The 14,930-nt window shown below is 51.9% G+C and overlaps 1 protein-coding gene across 5 annotated transcripts in view; it reads right to left on the bottom strand.

Moving 5' to 3' along the window:
• Window positions 1-14,930, bottom strand: part of LOC140385979 (uncharacterized) — a 115,708-nt gene that overhangs the window by 34,044 nt on the left and 66,734 nt on the right. For all 5 annotated transcript variants that reach the window (XM_072468617.1, XM_072468618.1, XM_072468619.1 and 2 more), the window contains 2 exons: window positions 4,132-4,202; window positions 2,033-2,104 (listed from right to left, as the gene is read on the bottom strand). In XM_072468617.1, the coding sequence (XP_072324718.1) occupies window positions 2,033-2,104; window positions 4,132-4,202 (143 nt within the window). The remainder of the gene's footprint in view (window positions 1-2,032; window positions 2,105-4,131; window positions 4,203-14,930) is intronic.

The raw sequence follows: 14,930 nt of genomic DNA, 5'->3' as shown, positions 1-14,930 counted from the left end.
TGGAGCCATGTCTCCCTTGGCAGAATGGAGAAAGGTGGAATCAGGCCTCTGCCACTAAGTGGCAAAGAACAGGCTGAAGGAGTTTCTGGTGCTTGTGGAGGGGTACAGCCAGCAGCCAGAGAAAAGGCCAACAACAAATAGGCAGCATTTGTTGATAAAGGTAGACTCACCAACTATTGTCACTTCACATGTCCTATTTGGGCAGCACGGTAGCCTTGTGGATAGCACAATCGCTTCACAGCGCCAGGGTCCCAGGTTCGATTCCGGCTTGGGTCACTGTCTGTGCGGAATCTGCACGTTCTCCCCGTGTGTGCGTGGGTTTCCTCCGGGTGCTCCGGTTTCCTCCCACAGTCCAAAGATGTGCAGGTTAGGTGGATTGGCCATGCTAAATTGCCCTTGGTGTCCAAAATTGCCCTTAGTGTTGGGTGGGGTTACTGGGTTATGGGGATAGGGTGGAGGTGTGCGGTTGGGTAGGGTGCTCTTTCCAAGAGCCGGTGCAGACTCGATGGGCCGAATGGCCTCCTTCTGCACTGTAAATTCTATGATTTCCCCTTCCACCAAAACAGCCCCCGCACCAATACCCTCAATAAGTCTCTCACTACCACAGAGCTTCGACAAGTTCCTTCATAAGGTAGAAGTTCCACATTTTCTCTGCCGGCATCCAAATCCCCCGCCCCCATGCCCGCCCCCATGCCCCGCTGACATCCAAATCCCCCGCCCCCATGCCCGCCCCCATGCCCCGCTGACATCCAAATCCCACCCCCCATGCCCCGCCCCCATGCCCCGCCCCATGCCCCGCCCCCATGCCCCGCTGACATCCAAATCCCACCCCCCCATCCCCCGCCCCCATGCCCCGCTGACATCCAAATCCCACCCCCCCCATGCCCCGCCCCCATGCCCCGCTGACATCCAAATCCCACCCCCCATCCCCCGCCCCCATGCCCCGCCCCCATGCCCCGCTGACATCCAAATCCCACCCCCCCATGCCCCGCCCCCATGCCCCGCTGACATCCAAATCCCCCGCCCCATGCCCCGCCCCCATGCCCCGCCCCCATGCCCCGCTGACATCCAAATCCCACCCCCCCATCCCCCGCCCCCATGCCCCGCTGACATCCAAATCCCACCCCCCATGCCCCGCCCCCATGCCCCGCCCCCATGCCCCGCTGACATCCAAATCCCCCGCCCCCATGCCCCGCCCCCATGCCCCGCTGACATCCAAATCCCCCGCCCCCATCCCCATGCCCCGCCCCCATGCCCCGCTGACATCCAAATCCCACCCCCCATGCCCCGCCCCCATGCCCCGCTGACATCCAAATCCCACCCCCCATGCCCCGCCCCCATGCCCCGCTGACATCCAAATCCCACACCCCCATCCCCATGCCCCGCCCCCATGCCCCGCTGACATCCAAATCCCACCCCCCCATCCCCATCCCCCGCCCCCATGCCCCGCTGACATCCAAATCCCCCGCCCCCATCCCCATGCCCCGCCCCCATGACCCGCTGACATCCAAATCCCACCCCCCATGCCCTGCCCCCATGCCCCGCCCCCATGCCCCGCTGACATCCAAATCCCCCGCCCCCATGCCCCGCTCCCATGCTCCGCTGACATCCAAATCCCCCGCCCCCATGCCCCGCCCCCATGCCCCACTGACATCCAAATCCCCCGCCCCATGCCACGCCCCCATGCCCCGCTGACATCCAAATCCCCCCCCCATGCCCCGCTCCCATGCCCCGCTGACATCCAAACCTGCCCCCATGCCCCGCCCCCATGCCCCGCTGACATCCAAACCTGCCCCCCTTCCACAGAAATGATCTCCGGATTCTCTGCAACAAACAAGTATTTGTGGGTTTAAAACAACGATTTACAAATGCATTCAGCTGAAAACATGAAATTACAACAGTGGCCACACGTCAAAAGTACGATGTTGGCTGTAAAGTGCTTTGCGATGTATCAAGGTTATGAAAGCTCCTGTACAAATGCAAGATTTTCAATTCATGTGCCAAAATGCTGCCAATTAAAACGGTGCTATACCTTCCTCTCAGCTCATTTTTCCTGGGTCTTTTGTTTAAAGCAGCTAGCAAAATGGAGTTCTTCTTTTCTAACCTGTAAAATGAGAGAAAAGTATTCATCATGGTTCATGTTTTCAGTGATTTCCCAATCTGACATTCATCAGTAAAGGATATAATTTGGCACAATTGAATGGTGGCGCAGACTCGATGGGCCGAGTGGCCTAATTCTGTGGAGCATAATAACAGTTTAAAGACAAGCATAGTTCCTCATTGCAAAAAGGATATTCATTATTTGAATTATTTGTGATTAGGGTCAACCAAAACCAGACAAAGTCTTCTGGTCTTTCTAACGTTGTTACTTCTTTTAAATTGAAACTTAATGGTCTGGATTTTATGTGCCCTGTCCCCCAGGTTTTGCAACAAGGCGAGGGAGCATGAAACTGCATGGATAGGATTCACCCCACCCCCCCAATTCAGATTTGGAAGCAATTGTAGGTGGGGCGGGGGGCAGGCGGGGCCTTGGACAGGTAACCCACCCTTACCCCAGTTAAGGCCCCTAAGTGGCCACTTTTCCTACCCTGTCTCAATTTTTAGCTGACAGGTGCTGGATAGATTGGGGGCGAATGGAGGGAAGAATTTTTAAAAATCAAAATCCTCAATCTTGGGGGTGTAAAGGTAGCGGGGGTGGGGGGGGGGGGGAACACACACTCCATCAGAAGCACCCTTCCCTCAAGGACTGCATGTCTCCTGACCTCCTTCCTACATTCCCCCACCCAGAAACTCTTCATCGATCAGCCCCATCTTCGCAGCTTCGTGTTCAATGACAGTGGGAGTCTGTAACGACCACATTTATTGACCAAGCCAAATTGAGAGGGAAATCTGTCTTACTGATCATAAATATTCTTTTGTATTTTGGAAATGAGCAGGAAAAGCTACTGACCCCAAAAGCATAGAATTCCAATAACACATTTAGGATTTTAAAACTTAAAAGATATATTAACCAGAAAAAACCCACACATAAGATTAATGTTACATACTTAAAACTGTCTTACAAAAATCACCCACCCCCTCCCGCCCCGGCCCCAAACAACAACCCACCTGGTCAACATTAATAAGTTACCTTCTTGCCAAGAACTCCCTTCTAGATTTTTAACTATTTAGATCTAGTAATATTACCCAAGGAAAGGACCGCTGTCACTTTAATAAAGGTATACCACATGACTCCTGAAATAATTCCACTTTGATGTGGGAATCCAAAAGAAAGATTGGAAACAGGCTGATTGCTGAAAACAAAGACTTTACTGGCTTGACTGGGATGACTGCTTCAAATGCATAACTTCCACACCTCCCAGTACAGATCTGATTTCAAGACATTTCCCCACACAGCCACCACAGCAACTCTGCTGAACATATTTCCTTAAATATCCTTTTTCCCTTTCAGATTCCATTGTCCTCAAACACCTCTTTGAAATAAACTTTCCCAAATATAAGAATCTTTCACGTTTTCCTTTTGCCTTCTCCTTCAGGTCAATACAATTTAATATACCTTCCCCTGTTTACTCATGGAACCGTGGCAAGTTGTAATCGTTCGCTGCCACTTTGGAAATTCTCTTTGATATTCACCAGCTGAAAAGTCAAGTCCCTCCTTATCTCATAATGCAAATTTTAAATCCAACCTATATGCTTGTAAATCCAACCTGATTACAACCTCTCATTGCAAATGCCTAAACCGTACACCATTAATCCCTCAGCTCTCATAGACAGGCTGTCTCTAATGACCTTCCCCCAATTCAATAAATAATGGACCCACACACATAGAGCCAACTTTACAGGATGCCACATAATCCCCAAAATGTTTTTAAAAAGTATCCATCACACATAATCTTATTATATTGGCCTTTTGGCTCCATTCATAATCTCAAAATTTGGATGAGTAGGGTCCGAGTGGGTCATTTTTGCTGCAGAATTTGTGAAATTACACTTGAAAAACTGCTAAAGACTTCAATTATTAAATTTGCCTTCGTGAAAGCATGCACATTGTCTACCTGTCCACTTGCTACGATTGCCTCTCCTCAGCAGATTTGTCATTATTGTTGCAAGATCTGCAATAATATGCATTACCTTAAAATGTGCAAATTATTCATCTGAAGTCTTTGGTCAGCAAACTGGATTATCTTGTTGAAGCCATTAACCTGTTGAAATTTTAACACAATGAAGTCAACTAATTTAATAATACACTCGGCATCTAAATGGTGCAAACAACCTGGTGTTATTGCAATCATTCAATCAGCTATTGAAAGATACACACAGTCCAATGGTTATTCACAGCTCATTGCACCTATGAGTACATGAACTTAAATGTTATTTTGTTGCAGCTCCTCTCAGCACACATACCATGAAGTAATCATAATCAATAACAAAAATCAAAGAAAGAAGTCCACTGGAACAGGAGGCTAGAGGGCCAATACGAGATCTCCCAGTAATGACATCACCACTCCACTGTCACAGATGAGGGCTGCTAATATATGGGGGAGGTAAGGGTAAGGAGAGGAGGGGCAGAGGGCGGAAGGACAGGAGGTCACCTCAAGAGGTTAAGAGATTTTTAAAATTTGGATCAATGAAAAAAGGTCACAAATGTCAGGCCTTCAACGTGGGGAGGCAGCTCCCTCCTCTGGACAGCCAATGACTCCAGCTATAGCCCGATGGCCATGCCAGGTGGAGTGTTAGCATCTAACCCCAACCCCACCCCGGCCAGCTGCCAGTTAGGCCTCCTTCAGCCCATCGCCATGTTCTGGTATCAGTGGGGGGCCCGGCACCCCACCTCACATGAACAGGACACTGCCGGGCCGTATCCCTAGCACAGGCACAGTGCCAGCCTGGAAACTTGGCATTGCCAGCTTGGCATTATGCTCGTGCTCCAGCCAGCCTGGCAGTGCCACCTGTGGAAAAATCCACACAGAAGTCTGCACTGTGGCTTCACAGCTCCAGGGTCCCAGGTTCGATTCCCGGCTTGGGTCGCTGTCTGTGCGGAGTCTGCACGTTCTCCCCGTGTCTGCGTGGGTTTCCTCCGGGAGCTCCCGTTTCCTCCCACAGGTCCCAAAAGACGTGCTGTTAGGTGAATTGGACATTCTGAATTCTCCTTTTGTGTACCCGAATAGGGGATTTTCACAGTAACTTCATTGCACTGTTAATGTCAGCCTACTGGTGACACTAATAAAGATTATTATTACAATAAACACCCGCTGTTTGCAGGGTTTCCTTTTCCACAAATTCTCGCGATGGGCAAAATCGCGAACAGTGAATCTATGCATGTGCAGAGTCGCCGCCTCTGCAATGCGAGAGCTCAACATTCACTGAGATATTTACATGGGTTAACAGATTCGCAACAGAGATGGTCGCAAACGGGTTTGTAGCATGTTCATGCAAGATATCGGGCTGGATTCTCCGATTCTGGGGCTATGTCCCCACGCCGGCGTGGAAACAGTGCCAGACATATTGGCGCAAAACGGCCCCCGATTCTCTGTTTGGCTGGGGGCTAGCAGGAAGGCAGCGTAGAGCACCCGGCTCTCGCTGCCGATACGCCCCGGAGAATTGCCGGGTCCATGGCCGCGAAGGCGCACGGCGGCGGCCGCTCGCGGACCCGCGAAATAGTCCTCACCCTCGGCCGGCTAGCGCGTCCCGGACCACCCCACCACTGCGCCCCCCAGCCCCCGAATAATGTCCCCTCCTGCCCGCGGATCGGCCCTCCCCCGACTTGGCACAGCTGGACTGAGTCCGCAGCCGCCTCGCTGAGTTCCCGACGGATGAGACCACATGTGTCCCGCGCCGTCGGGAACTCGGCAGGTCGGGGGAGGAGCATCGGGGGACGGGCCTCAGGCAATGGCCTGCCGTTGATACGTGGGGCGGCGTACTCCTAGAGTACGCTTTGGAGAGGGCGGAGCATAGCGAAAGCGGCAAAGCCCTGATTCGGGCAGGAAATGTGATTCTCTGGCCGTTTGCTGAACGCGATTTTGGCGTCGGTGACCGGAGAATCCAGCCCATCGTTAACAAGACCATGAGATATAGGAATAGAATTAGGCTATTTGGCCCATCGAGTCTGCTCTGCCATTCAATCATGGCTGAAATGTTGCTCATCCCCATTCTCCTACCTTCTGCCCAAAACCCCTGATTAATCAAGCACACCATGGGCGGGATTCTCCACTCCCGCGCCGAAGTGCCCACGCCATCGTGAACGCCGTCGAGGTTCACGACGGCGCGAAACGGCCCCGATCCCGACCGATTCAGGCCCCGACAATGGGCTAGGATCGGGGCCGCGTCATCTACACGCGCCAGGCCTTGTCGCCGCATAAAGGCGGCGCCGCATAAATGACGCGGCCGGCTCCGCATAACTGACATCACCCGCGCATGCGTGGTTGTCGTCCTCTCTGAGTCCGCACCGCAAGAAGATGGCGGACGGATCTTGCGGGGCCGCGGAAGGAAGGAGGTCCTCCTTCAGCGAGGACAGCCCGACGATCGGTGGGCACCGATCGCGGGCCATGCCACATTTGAGGTACCCCCCGGTGCAGGATCCTCCCTCCCCCCCTCAGGCCGCCCCCCCCAGCGTTCCCGCGCTGTTCCCGATGGCAGCGACCAGATGTGGACGGCGCCGGGGAGAACCCGCCGTTTTGGCCTGGCCGCTCGGCCCATCCGGGCCTGAGAATAGCAGGGGTGCCGGAGAATCGCCATTTTGGGTGTCTCCGGCGATTCTCCGGCCTGCGGCCCGCGGAACTCGACGGGGCCGTTCCCGCCGCTTGGGAGAATCGCGGGAGGGCGTCGGACCGGCGTCCCGGGAAATTTTGGCGGCCCAGGCGATTCTCCCAACCGGCGCGGGAGTGGAGAATGTCGCCCCAAATTTGTGCTTGGGGTGATGTTACCTACAGGGCTACAGACCAAGAGCTGGAAGGTGGAATTAGACAGAATAGTTCTTTCTTGGAACATAAGAACGAGGAGCAGGAGTAGCCAATTTAGAATCTTGGGCCTGCTCCACCGTTCAATACCATCATAGCTGATCTCATCAGGGCCTCAACTCCACCATCCTGCCCCTTTTCCGTAACCCTTCAACCCATTACTCATTAAAAATCTGTCTAACTTCTCCTTAAATTTACTCATTGTCCCAGCATCCACCGCACCCTGGGGTGGCGAATTCCACAGATTTACCACCCTTTAGGAGAAGTATTTCTCCTCATGTCTTTTATATTCGCTACCTCTTATCCTGAGATTATGACCTCACGATCTAGAGCTCCACAAGAGGAAGCATCCACTCCATGAATACTTTAGCCATACCTTTTATCATCTTATACACCCCAATTTCATCTCCCCTCAGTCTTCTAAACTCTAGAGAATATAGGCCTAAACTGCTCAATCTCTCTTCCAAGACAAACCCCTCCTCTCTAGAATCAACCTTGTGAACGTCGTCTGAACTGCCTCCAATTCCACTACATCTTTTCTCAAATAAGGGGACCAAAACTATGCACAATACTCCAGGTACGGTCTCACCAATGCCTTATATAGTTGCAACAACACTTCCGTACCTTTATACTCTATTCCTTTAGCTATAAGTGGCAATGTTCCATTCACTTTCTTTGTTATCTACTGCACCTGCATGCTAGTTTTCTGTGATTCATGAACGAGGACCTCTGGATCCCTCTGCACATGAGCACTTCGGAATCTCTCCCCATTTAGTTGCCTTTCCATTTTTCCGACCAAAATGGGTGACATTAAACTCCATCTGCCATATATTGGCCCACTCACCGAACCTATCCATATCCATTTGTAAGGGTATTTCCTCATTGCAACTTACTGTGCCAACTATTTTAGTGTCATCTGCAATTTTGGCTGGATGACCTTCTATCCCTGTATCCAAGCCGTTAATACAGATTGTAAATTGTTGGGGCCGAAGGAGTGAATCCTGTGGCATCCCACTAGTTACATTTTGCCATCCAGAGAAAGACCAATTTATCCCGACTCTCTGTCTTTTGTCTGTCAGCCAGTCTTCTGGGGGCGGCATGGTAGCACAGTGGTTAGCACTGTTGCTTTACAGCACCAGGGCCCCAGCTTCGATTCCCGGCTTGGGTCGCTGTCTGTGTGGAGTCTGCACGTTCTCCCTGTGTCTGCGTGGGTTTCCTCCCGGTGCTCCGGTTTCCTCCCATAAGTCCTGAAAGGCATGCCGTCAGGTAATTTGGACATTCTGAATTCTCCCTCCGTGTACCCGAACAGGTGCCAGAATGTGGCGACTAGGGGATTTTCATGGTAACTTCATTGCAATGTTAATGTTAGCCTACTTGTGAGAATATTATCCAAGCTAATAAATAACCCTTAACCCCATGTGATCTAACATTGTGTATTAACTTCCTGTGCTGCCCCTTATCAAACACCTTCCGGAATGTCCAGATTTGATTTGATTTGCTTTGATTTACTTATTGTCATGTGGACGAACGTCCACCTAAAATGGCGGCCCGCAAAGGATGCTGGGAAAGTTAGCCAAGTATAAGGACAAGCAAGCTGCAGTTTAAATAAACACTGATGAGCAAGCTGCAGCCTAGACATTGCAATACACAGGAAAAAGGCCATCTCCAGGCCATCCCAGGAACAACAGACCTATCCTGTCAATCACACGTGTTTGCCAGACACAGCGGCACCTAAACTCCTTATTTGGAAAGCCTACATGCCCCCAACACTTGCAGGCATGGCCAGTGAGTGCTTACCCCGAAACTGATGCGGCAGCCCGATTGGGCTTGATCGATCAGGGTGATCGAACCCTGATCAATTGATTGGCAATGACCCAGAGACCGCCCAAAAGGGGGGCAAAATACAAGCAGGTTAAAAGGTGCTGCACCGTCTTAGGATCTCCCTCTGCAGCAGCTCAAAACAGAACAACGGTGATCTTCACTGCCCACCATGAAGAGGACCATCACGCCACCAAAAGAAGACCAGAGCCAGAGTATCAGATATCAGACCAGGCCAAGGACCGAACATCGAGGATTACAGAAGTCGAATACAGATAAAGGCCTTTATCTGCCTGGGTACTTGCTACTCATTGACGTTTACAGCATAAAAACAGGCCCTTCGGCCCAACTTGTCCATGCTGCCCAATTTTTACCACTAAGCTAATCCCAATTGCCCGCATTTGGCCCATATCCCTCTATACCCATATTTCCCATGTAACTGTCTCAATGCTTTTTAAAAGACAATAGTGTATTCGCCCCGACCACTGCCTCTGGCAGCTCGTTCCAGACACTCACCACCCTCTGTGTGAAAATTTTGCCCCTCTGGACCCTTTTGTATCTCTCCCCTTAAACCTATACCCTCTAGTTTTAGACTTGCCTACCTTTGGGAAAAGATGTTGACTATCTGCCTATCTATGCCATTCATTATTTTATAGACCTCTATAAGATCACCCCTAAGCCTCCTACACACCAAGGAAAAAAGTCCCAGCCTATCCAGCCTCTCCTTATAACTCAAACCATCAAGTCCGATAGCATCCCAGTAAATATTTTCTGCACTCTTTCTAGTTTAACAATATCCTTTCTACAATAGGGTGACCAGAACTGTACACAGTATTCCAAGTGTGTCCTTACTAATGTCTTGTACAACTTCAGCAAGACGTCTTAACTCCTGTATTCAATGTTCTGACCAATGAAACCAAGCATGCCGAATGCCTTCTTCACCACCCTGTCCACCTGTGTCTCCACCTGTACTCCTAGATTTCTTTGTTCTGTAACTCTCCCCAACACCTTACCATTAACTGAGTAGGTGGTGCCCTGATTTGAGTAGGTGGTGCCTGTCATAATATACACCAGTATATCATGGTGCAGACACACACTGATGGACACACAGTGGGACCAATCAACATACACAACACCGCAGCCAATCACCAGTGAGAGCACACGCACTATAAAGACAGGGGACATCAGAGTTCCCGCTCGTTCGAGTAGCAGCTAGCTAGGAGCACAGAGCTCACAACCTGCAACACAGACATTCACCATGTGCTGAGTGCATCAACTGGTTAGGACAAGGCAAAGGTCTTTAGTTAAAGCTGGTATCGTATTTACCCATAGTTCAAGTATGTTTAAATAGTTAACCTTTTAATAAAATAGTGTTGCACTACTTCAAGTGTTGGTGACCTGTATGTGATCCAGAACATCCAACACATCATGATACCAGGAGTGGTCGCATACTAGCACTTCTTAGACCTACCTGCAAGTGATCTGCCTTCCGCCAGCATTCCGTCATTCTGCAACATGGACAACATCAGCCCGCCGCCGCCGCTCCACATCGCCGGCAACCTTGGGGCCAACTGGAAGATTTTCAAACAGCGCTTCCAGCTCTACCTCGAAGCCACGGACAGGGAGGGCACTTCGGACACCAGAAAGATTGCTCTTCTCCTCTCCACGGCCGGGGACCATGCCATCCATATTTTCAACTCCCTCACCTTTGCAGATGACGAAGACAAGACGAAGTTCAAGATGGTTCTCCTCAAATTTGACACTCACTAAAGCGTAGAGGTGAATGAAAGTTTTGAACGCTACGTGTTCCAGCAGCGTTTGCAGGGTAAGGAAGAACCTTTCCAATCTTTCTTAACGCACCTCTGCATCCTTGCGCAATCTTGCCGCTACGGGCCCACCTCCGACTCCATGATATGCGACCAGATCGTTTTCGGTGTTCAGTCGGACCCCCTATGTCAGCAGCTCCTCAAAGTAAAGCAACTCACCCTAGCGACCGTCATAGAGACCTGCGTCCTACATGAAAATGCCACCAGTCGGTACTCCCATATACAAGCGGCTGAAACGGTGCGGCAAGGTCCCCACGAGGCGGAACGGGTCCAAGTGATTGAACACCTCCAGGGCCTCAGCCTGGATGTGGGCGGCCATTTCGGCGCTTTTCGCGGACTCCCGCACTTGTACGCACCAAACGAGGGGACGACGACATGGAGGAACGTAATGCGCAGACACGCACCACGCAGGACCGCACCGCGCATGCGCGGTGGCGCAGCGAACGTGCTGACGTCACGACGTGCGGCAACTGTGGCTCCGTCCATTTAAAGCGGTAATGCCCCGCTAAATCTCGACAATGCCTATGATGTGGAAGACTTGGCCACTATGCTGCCTGCTGTCGAGCAGTTCAGCCTTCCAATTCATATCGCTTCAGCCAGCCTCGCAGGAATGTTCGGGCAATTCAACCCACGGTCACCGAGTCCGATTCCGACCTCCCACACAGCAGTGACACCGAGGACCCGAAGGCGCCTTTTCGAGTCGGTGTCGTAACGAAAAACAGGCTGTCCCCGAAGCAAAGACACCAGCCGCTGTCGGTATACCGCATCGATCCAGACGATGAGTGGTGTGCCACCCTGACGGTCAACCGGTCCCAAATATGATTCCTGGACACTGGTGCCTCCGCCAATCTCATGGTGTGGTCTGCTTTCCAAAGCCTTCATGTCAAGCCAACCATTCTCCCATCGGCCTGCCAGCTATTGGACTACAATGGCAACATCATTCCTGCTACCGACTCATGCCAACTCGAAGTGACGCACAAGTCACGAAAAGCCATCCTTCCTTTCGAGATCGTGGGCTCCTCGAAGGACTCTCTGCTTGGCGCACAGGCGTGCAAATTGCTAAACCTCGTTCAAAGAGTTCACTCTCTCTCTCCTGATGACACATCTGCCTTCCAGGATGCTGACTTCAGGGCGCAACTCAACGCCATCATCGACCTGCACCGCGACGTCTTCGAAGGCATGGGCACGCTCCCATATACATAAAAGATCATACTCAAACAGAACGCCACGCCTGTGGTGCATGCACCTCGCAGAGTCAAGCAGCAGCTGCAGGACGTCCAAGACCAAGGAGTGATCTCAAGAGTTACGGAACCAACTGACTGGGTCAGTTCCATGGTGTGCGTAAAGAAGCCTTCCGGCAAGCTCAGAATCTGCATTGATCCAAAGGATCTGAATCGCAACATAATGAGGGAGCATTACCCAATCCCCAAGCGCGCGCGAAGAGATCACATGCAAGATGGCTCGGGCCAAGCTCTTCACCAAACTTGGCGCCTCGAAAGGATTCTGGCAAATTCAACTAGACAGATTCAGCTGGAAACTGTGTACCGTTATGTTATAACCTGCCTACTGACGATTGGCTGGGGACTAATGACTATCCCACAATCCTATGGGAGTATGAACTTCCCCAATGAGGGGGGCGGAGAAACTCCTACTATAAATAAGCTGGCCAGTCCAGGAACCAGGAGGAAGGAGAAGGTAGCAAGGGAAGTTACTGCTACTGTTATGTATATATTGTTATAGTAAATAAACATTATTATTTTGTATCCTTAAAACTCGTGCTGGATTCTTTGTGGCCCTCACAAAACTGGCGACGAAGGTAAAAGTGAATAGCTGTCTACACTGCTGAAGCCACCTCCCTGGATTTTTGTTGGATACAGGTTGGAAGTTGTTTTCTATTATACCATGCCTCTGTACGGACGTTTGGATGTTTTTGATGCTGCGCTGGAAAGCTGGAACCAGTACACACAACGGATGCGTTACTATTTCCGGGCAAACAATATCACTGAAAACGAGCGCCAGGTGGTCATATTGCTCACCGCCTGCGGGCCGCATACGTTTGGGGTGATTAGGAGCCTTACGTACCCAGCTGCGCCGGATACCAAAACGTTTGACGAACTTGTGAATATAGTGGGGCAACACTTTAACCCAACCCCGTCCACGATAGTCCAGCGTTACCGGTTTAATACTGCTGAGAGGACCCCTGGAGAATCCCTTGCCGATTTTTTTATCCAGGCTACGCGGGATTGCGGAATACTGTGACTATGGTGAGACCTTGTCAGAAATGTTACGCGACCGTTTGGTTTGCGGTATTAACAATGCGGCCACCCAGAGAAAGTTGTTAGCGGAGCCAACATTGACCTTTCAACAGGCAATACAAATAGTCTTGTCCCGAGAGAGCGCAGAGCGAGGAGTACAGGAGCTACAGGGAATGGAAGTGCATGCCTTGGGGCGCAACCCTTTCCGCCCAAAAACGTCCCCCCGCACTCCTGCGGTACCTTGGGCGAGGCAACGACCAGACCGACGCCAGTGGCCATCGGACATTCCTCCCCGAAGGGAGCCTTCTCCAGAGCCAATGGATGAGGAACCATGTCCGTGTCAGACTTGTAGGCGCCGACCCCGTCGCGGACGGCGGTCCTGGGGACGCCAGAGGCGCCGTCGTTCCGACCGAAACTGGGACCAGCCCAGGGGCCGTAACTGGGACCAGCCCAGAGGCCGTACCTTCCATGTGGATGAACCTGCGGCGACCACTCCTGAGGACGTGGAGACGGAGGACGACTGCCTGCAGCTGCATTGTGTGGCAGCTCCCCGTGTGGCCCCCATTAAGGTGAAAGTACGGGTCAATGGCCACCCGCTGGAGATGGAGTTGGATACTGGCGCAGCGGTCTCCGTGATCGCCCAGAGGACATTCGACCGCATCAAGCAGGGTATACAGACCCTTACATTAACTGACTCACAGGCCAGGTTGGCCACCTACACGGGGGAACCACTGGACATTGCAGGAACTACAATGACCCCTGTTGTCTATGGACGCCAGGAGGGGCGTTTCCCACTTATCGTAGTGCGTGGCCATGGGCCCAGCCTGTTGGGTCGGGACTGGTTGCGCCATTTGCGGTTGCAACGGCAGCACATCCTCCAAACAGTTTCTGGAGGGTTGACTGAGGTGCGAGGACGATACCCAGAGGTATTCCAGCCTGGTTTGGGGAAAATAAAAGGGGACATAGCCCGTATCCAAGTTGAACCAGGAGCCACGCCGCGCTATTTCCGGGCGCGCCCAGTGCCTTACGCTTTGCTCGAGAAGGTAGAAGGGGAGCTCACTCGTTTGGAGAATTTGGGTATTATCAGGCCCGTCCGTTTTGCTGACTGGGCAGCACCAATTGTACCAGTAATGAAGCCAGATGCCACAGTTCGCTTGTGTGGCGACTATAAACTTACAGGGAATACAGTTTCCCGACTCGACCGATACCCAATACCTCGCATAGAGGATCTCTACGCGAAACTTGCAGGCGGACTCTCATTCACAAAATTAGATATGAGTCACGCCTACCTGCAGTTGGAGCTGGACCCTGCCTCCCGACCATATGTAACAATTAACACACACCGGGGCCTGTATGAATATACACGGTTGCCCTTTGGAGTATCCTCTGCCTGCGCAATTTTTCAACGTGTTATGGAGAGCATTTTGAGAGGTTTACCACGTGTGGCTGGCTACCTAGATGACGTGTTGATTACAGGGACGTCGGAGCAAGAGCATTTGGAAAATCTGGAGGCTGTCCTTAGACGCCTTTCGGAGGCTGGAGTCCGTTTACGTCACACAAAGTGCGTATTTCAGGCAAAAGAAGTAGTCTACCTAGGTTATCGGGTGGACCGCGAGGGTCTGCACCCCGTCGCAGAGAAGGTGCGTGCAATTCAACATGCCCCCCACCCCGACTGACACTTCGCATCTTCGTTCTTTTCTCGGTCTCGTAAACTATTACGGGAGGTTCCTCCCCAATCTGGCAACTACGCTGGCCCGTTTGCACCTTCTGCTAAAGAAAAATCACACCTGGGTTTGGGGTCAGCCGCAAGAAACCGCTTTCCGGCGGGTAAAGCAACAATTGTCGTCGTCTGGGTTACGAACCCACTATGATCCGGGAAAGCCTTTGCTCGTCACATGTGATGCATCCCCGTATGGTATTGGGGCTGTCCTGTCCCACAAGATGGAGAACGGGGCCGAGCGACCGATAGCTTTCGCCTCCCGCACATTGACTGCAGCGGAGAAAAAGTATGCGCAGATCGAGAAGGAGGGCCTGGCAGTGGTTTTCGCGGTAAAGCGCTTCCACCAGTATGTGTA

This window comes from Scyliorhinus torazame, chromosome 11 (assembly GCF_047496885.1).
Source record: "Scyliorhinus torazame isolate Kashiwa2021f chromosome 11, sScyTor2.1, whole genome shotgun sequence".
Lineage (NCBI taxonomy): Eukaryota > Metazoa > Chordata > Chondrichthyes > Carcharhiniformes > Scyliorhinidae > Scyliorhinus > Scyliorhinus torazame.
Note: the sequence above shows the minus strand (reverse complement) of the source record. Positions and strands in the feature narration are given on the sequence as shown.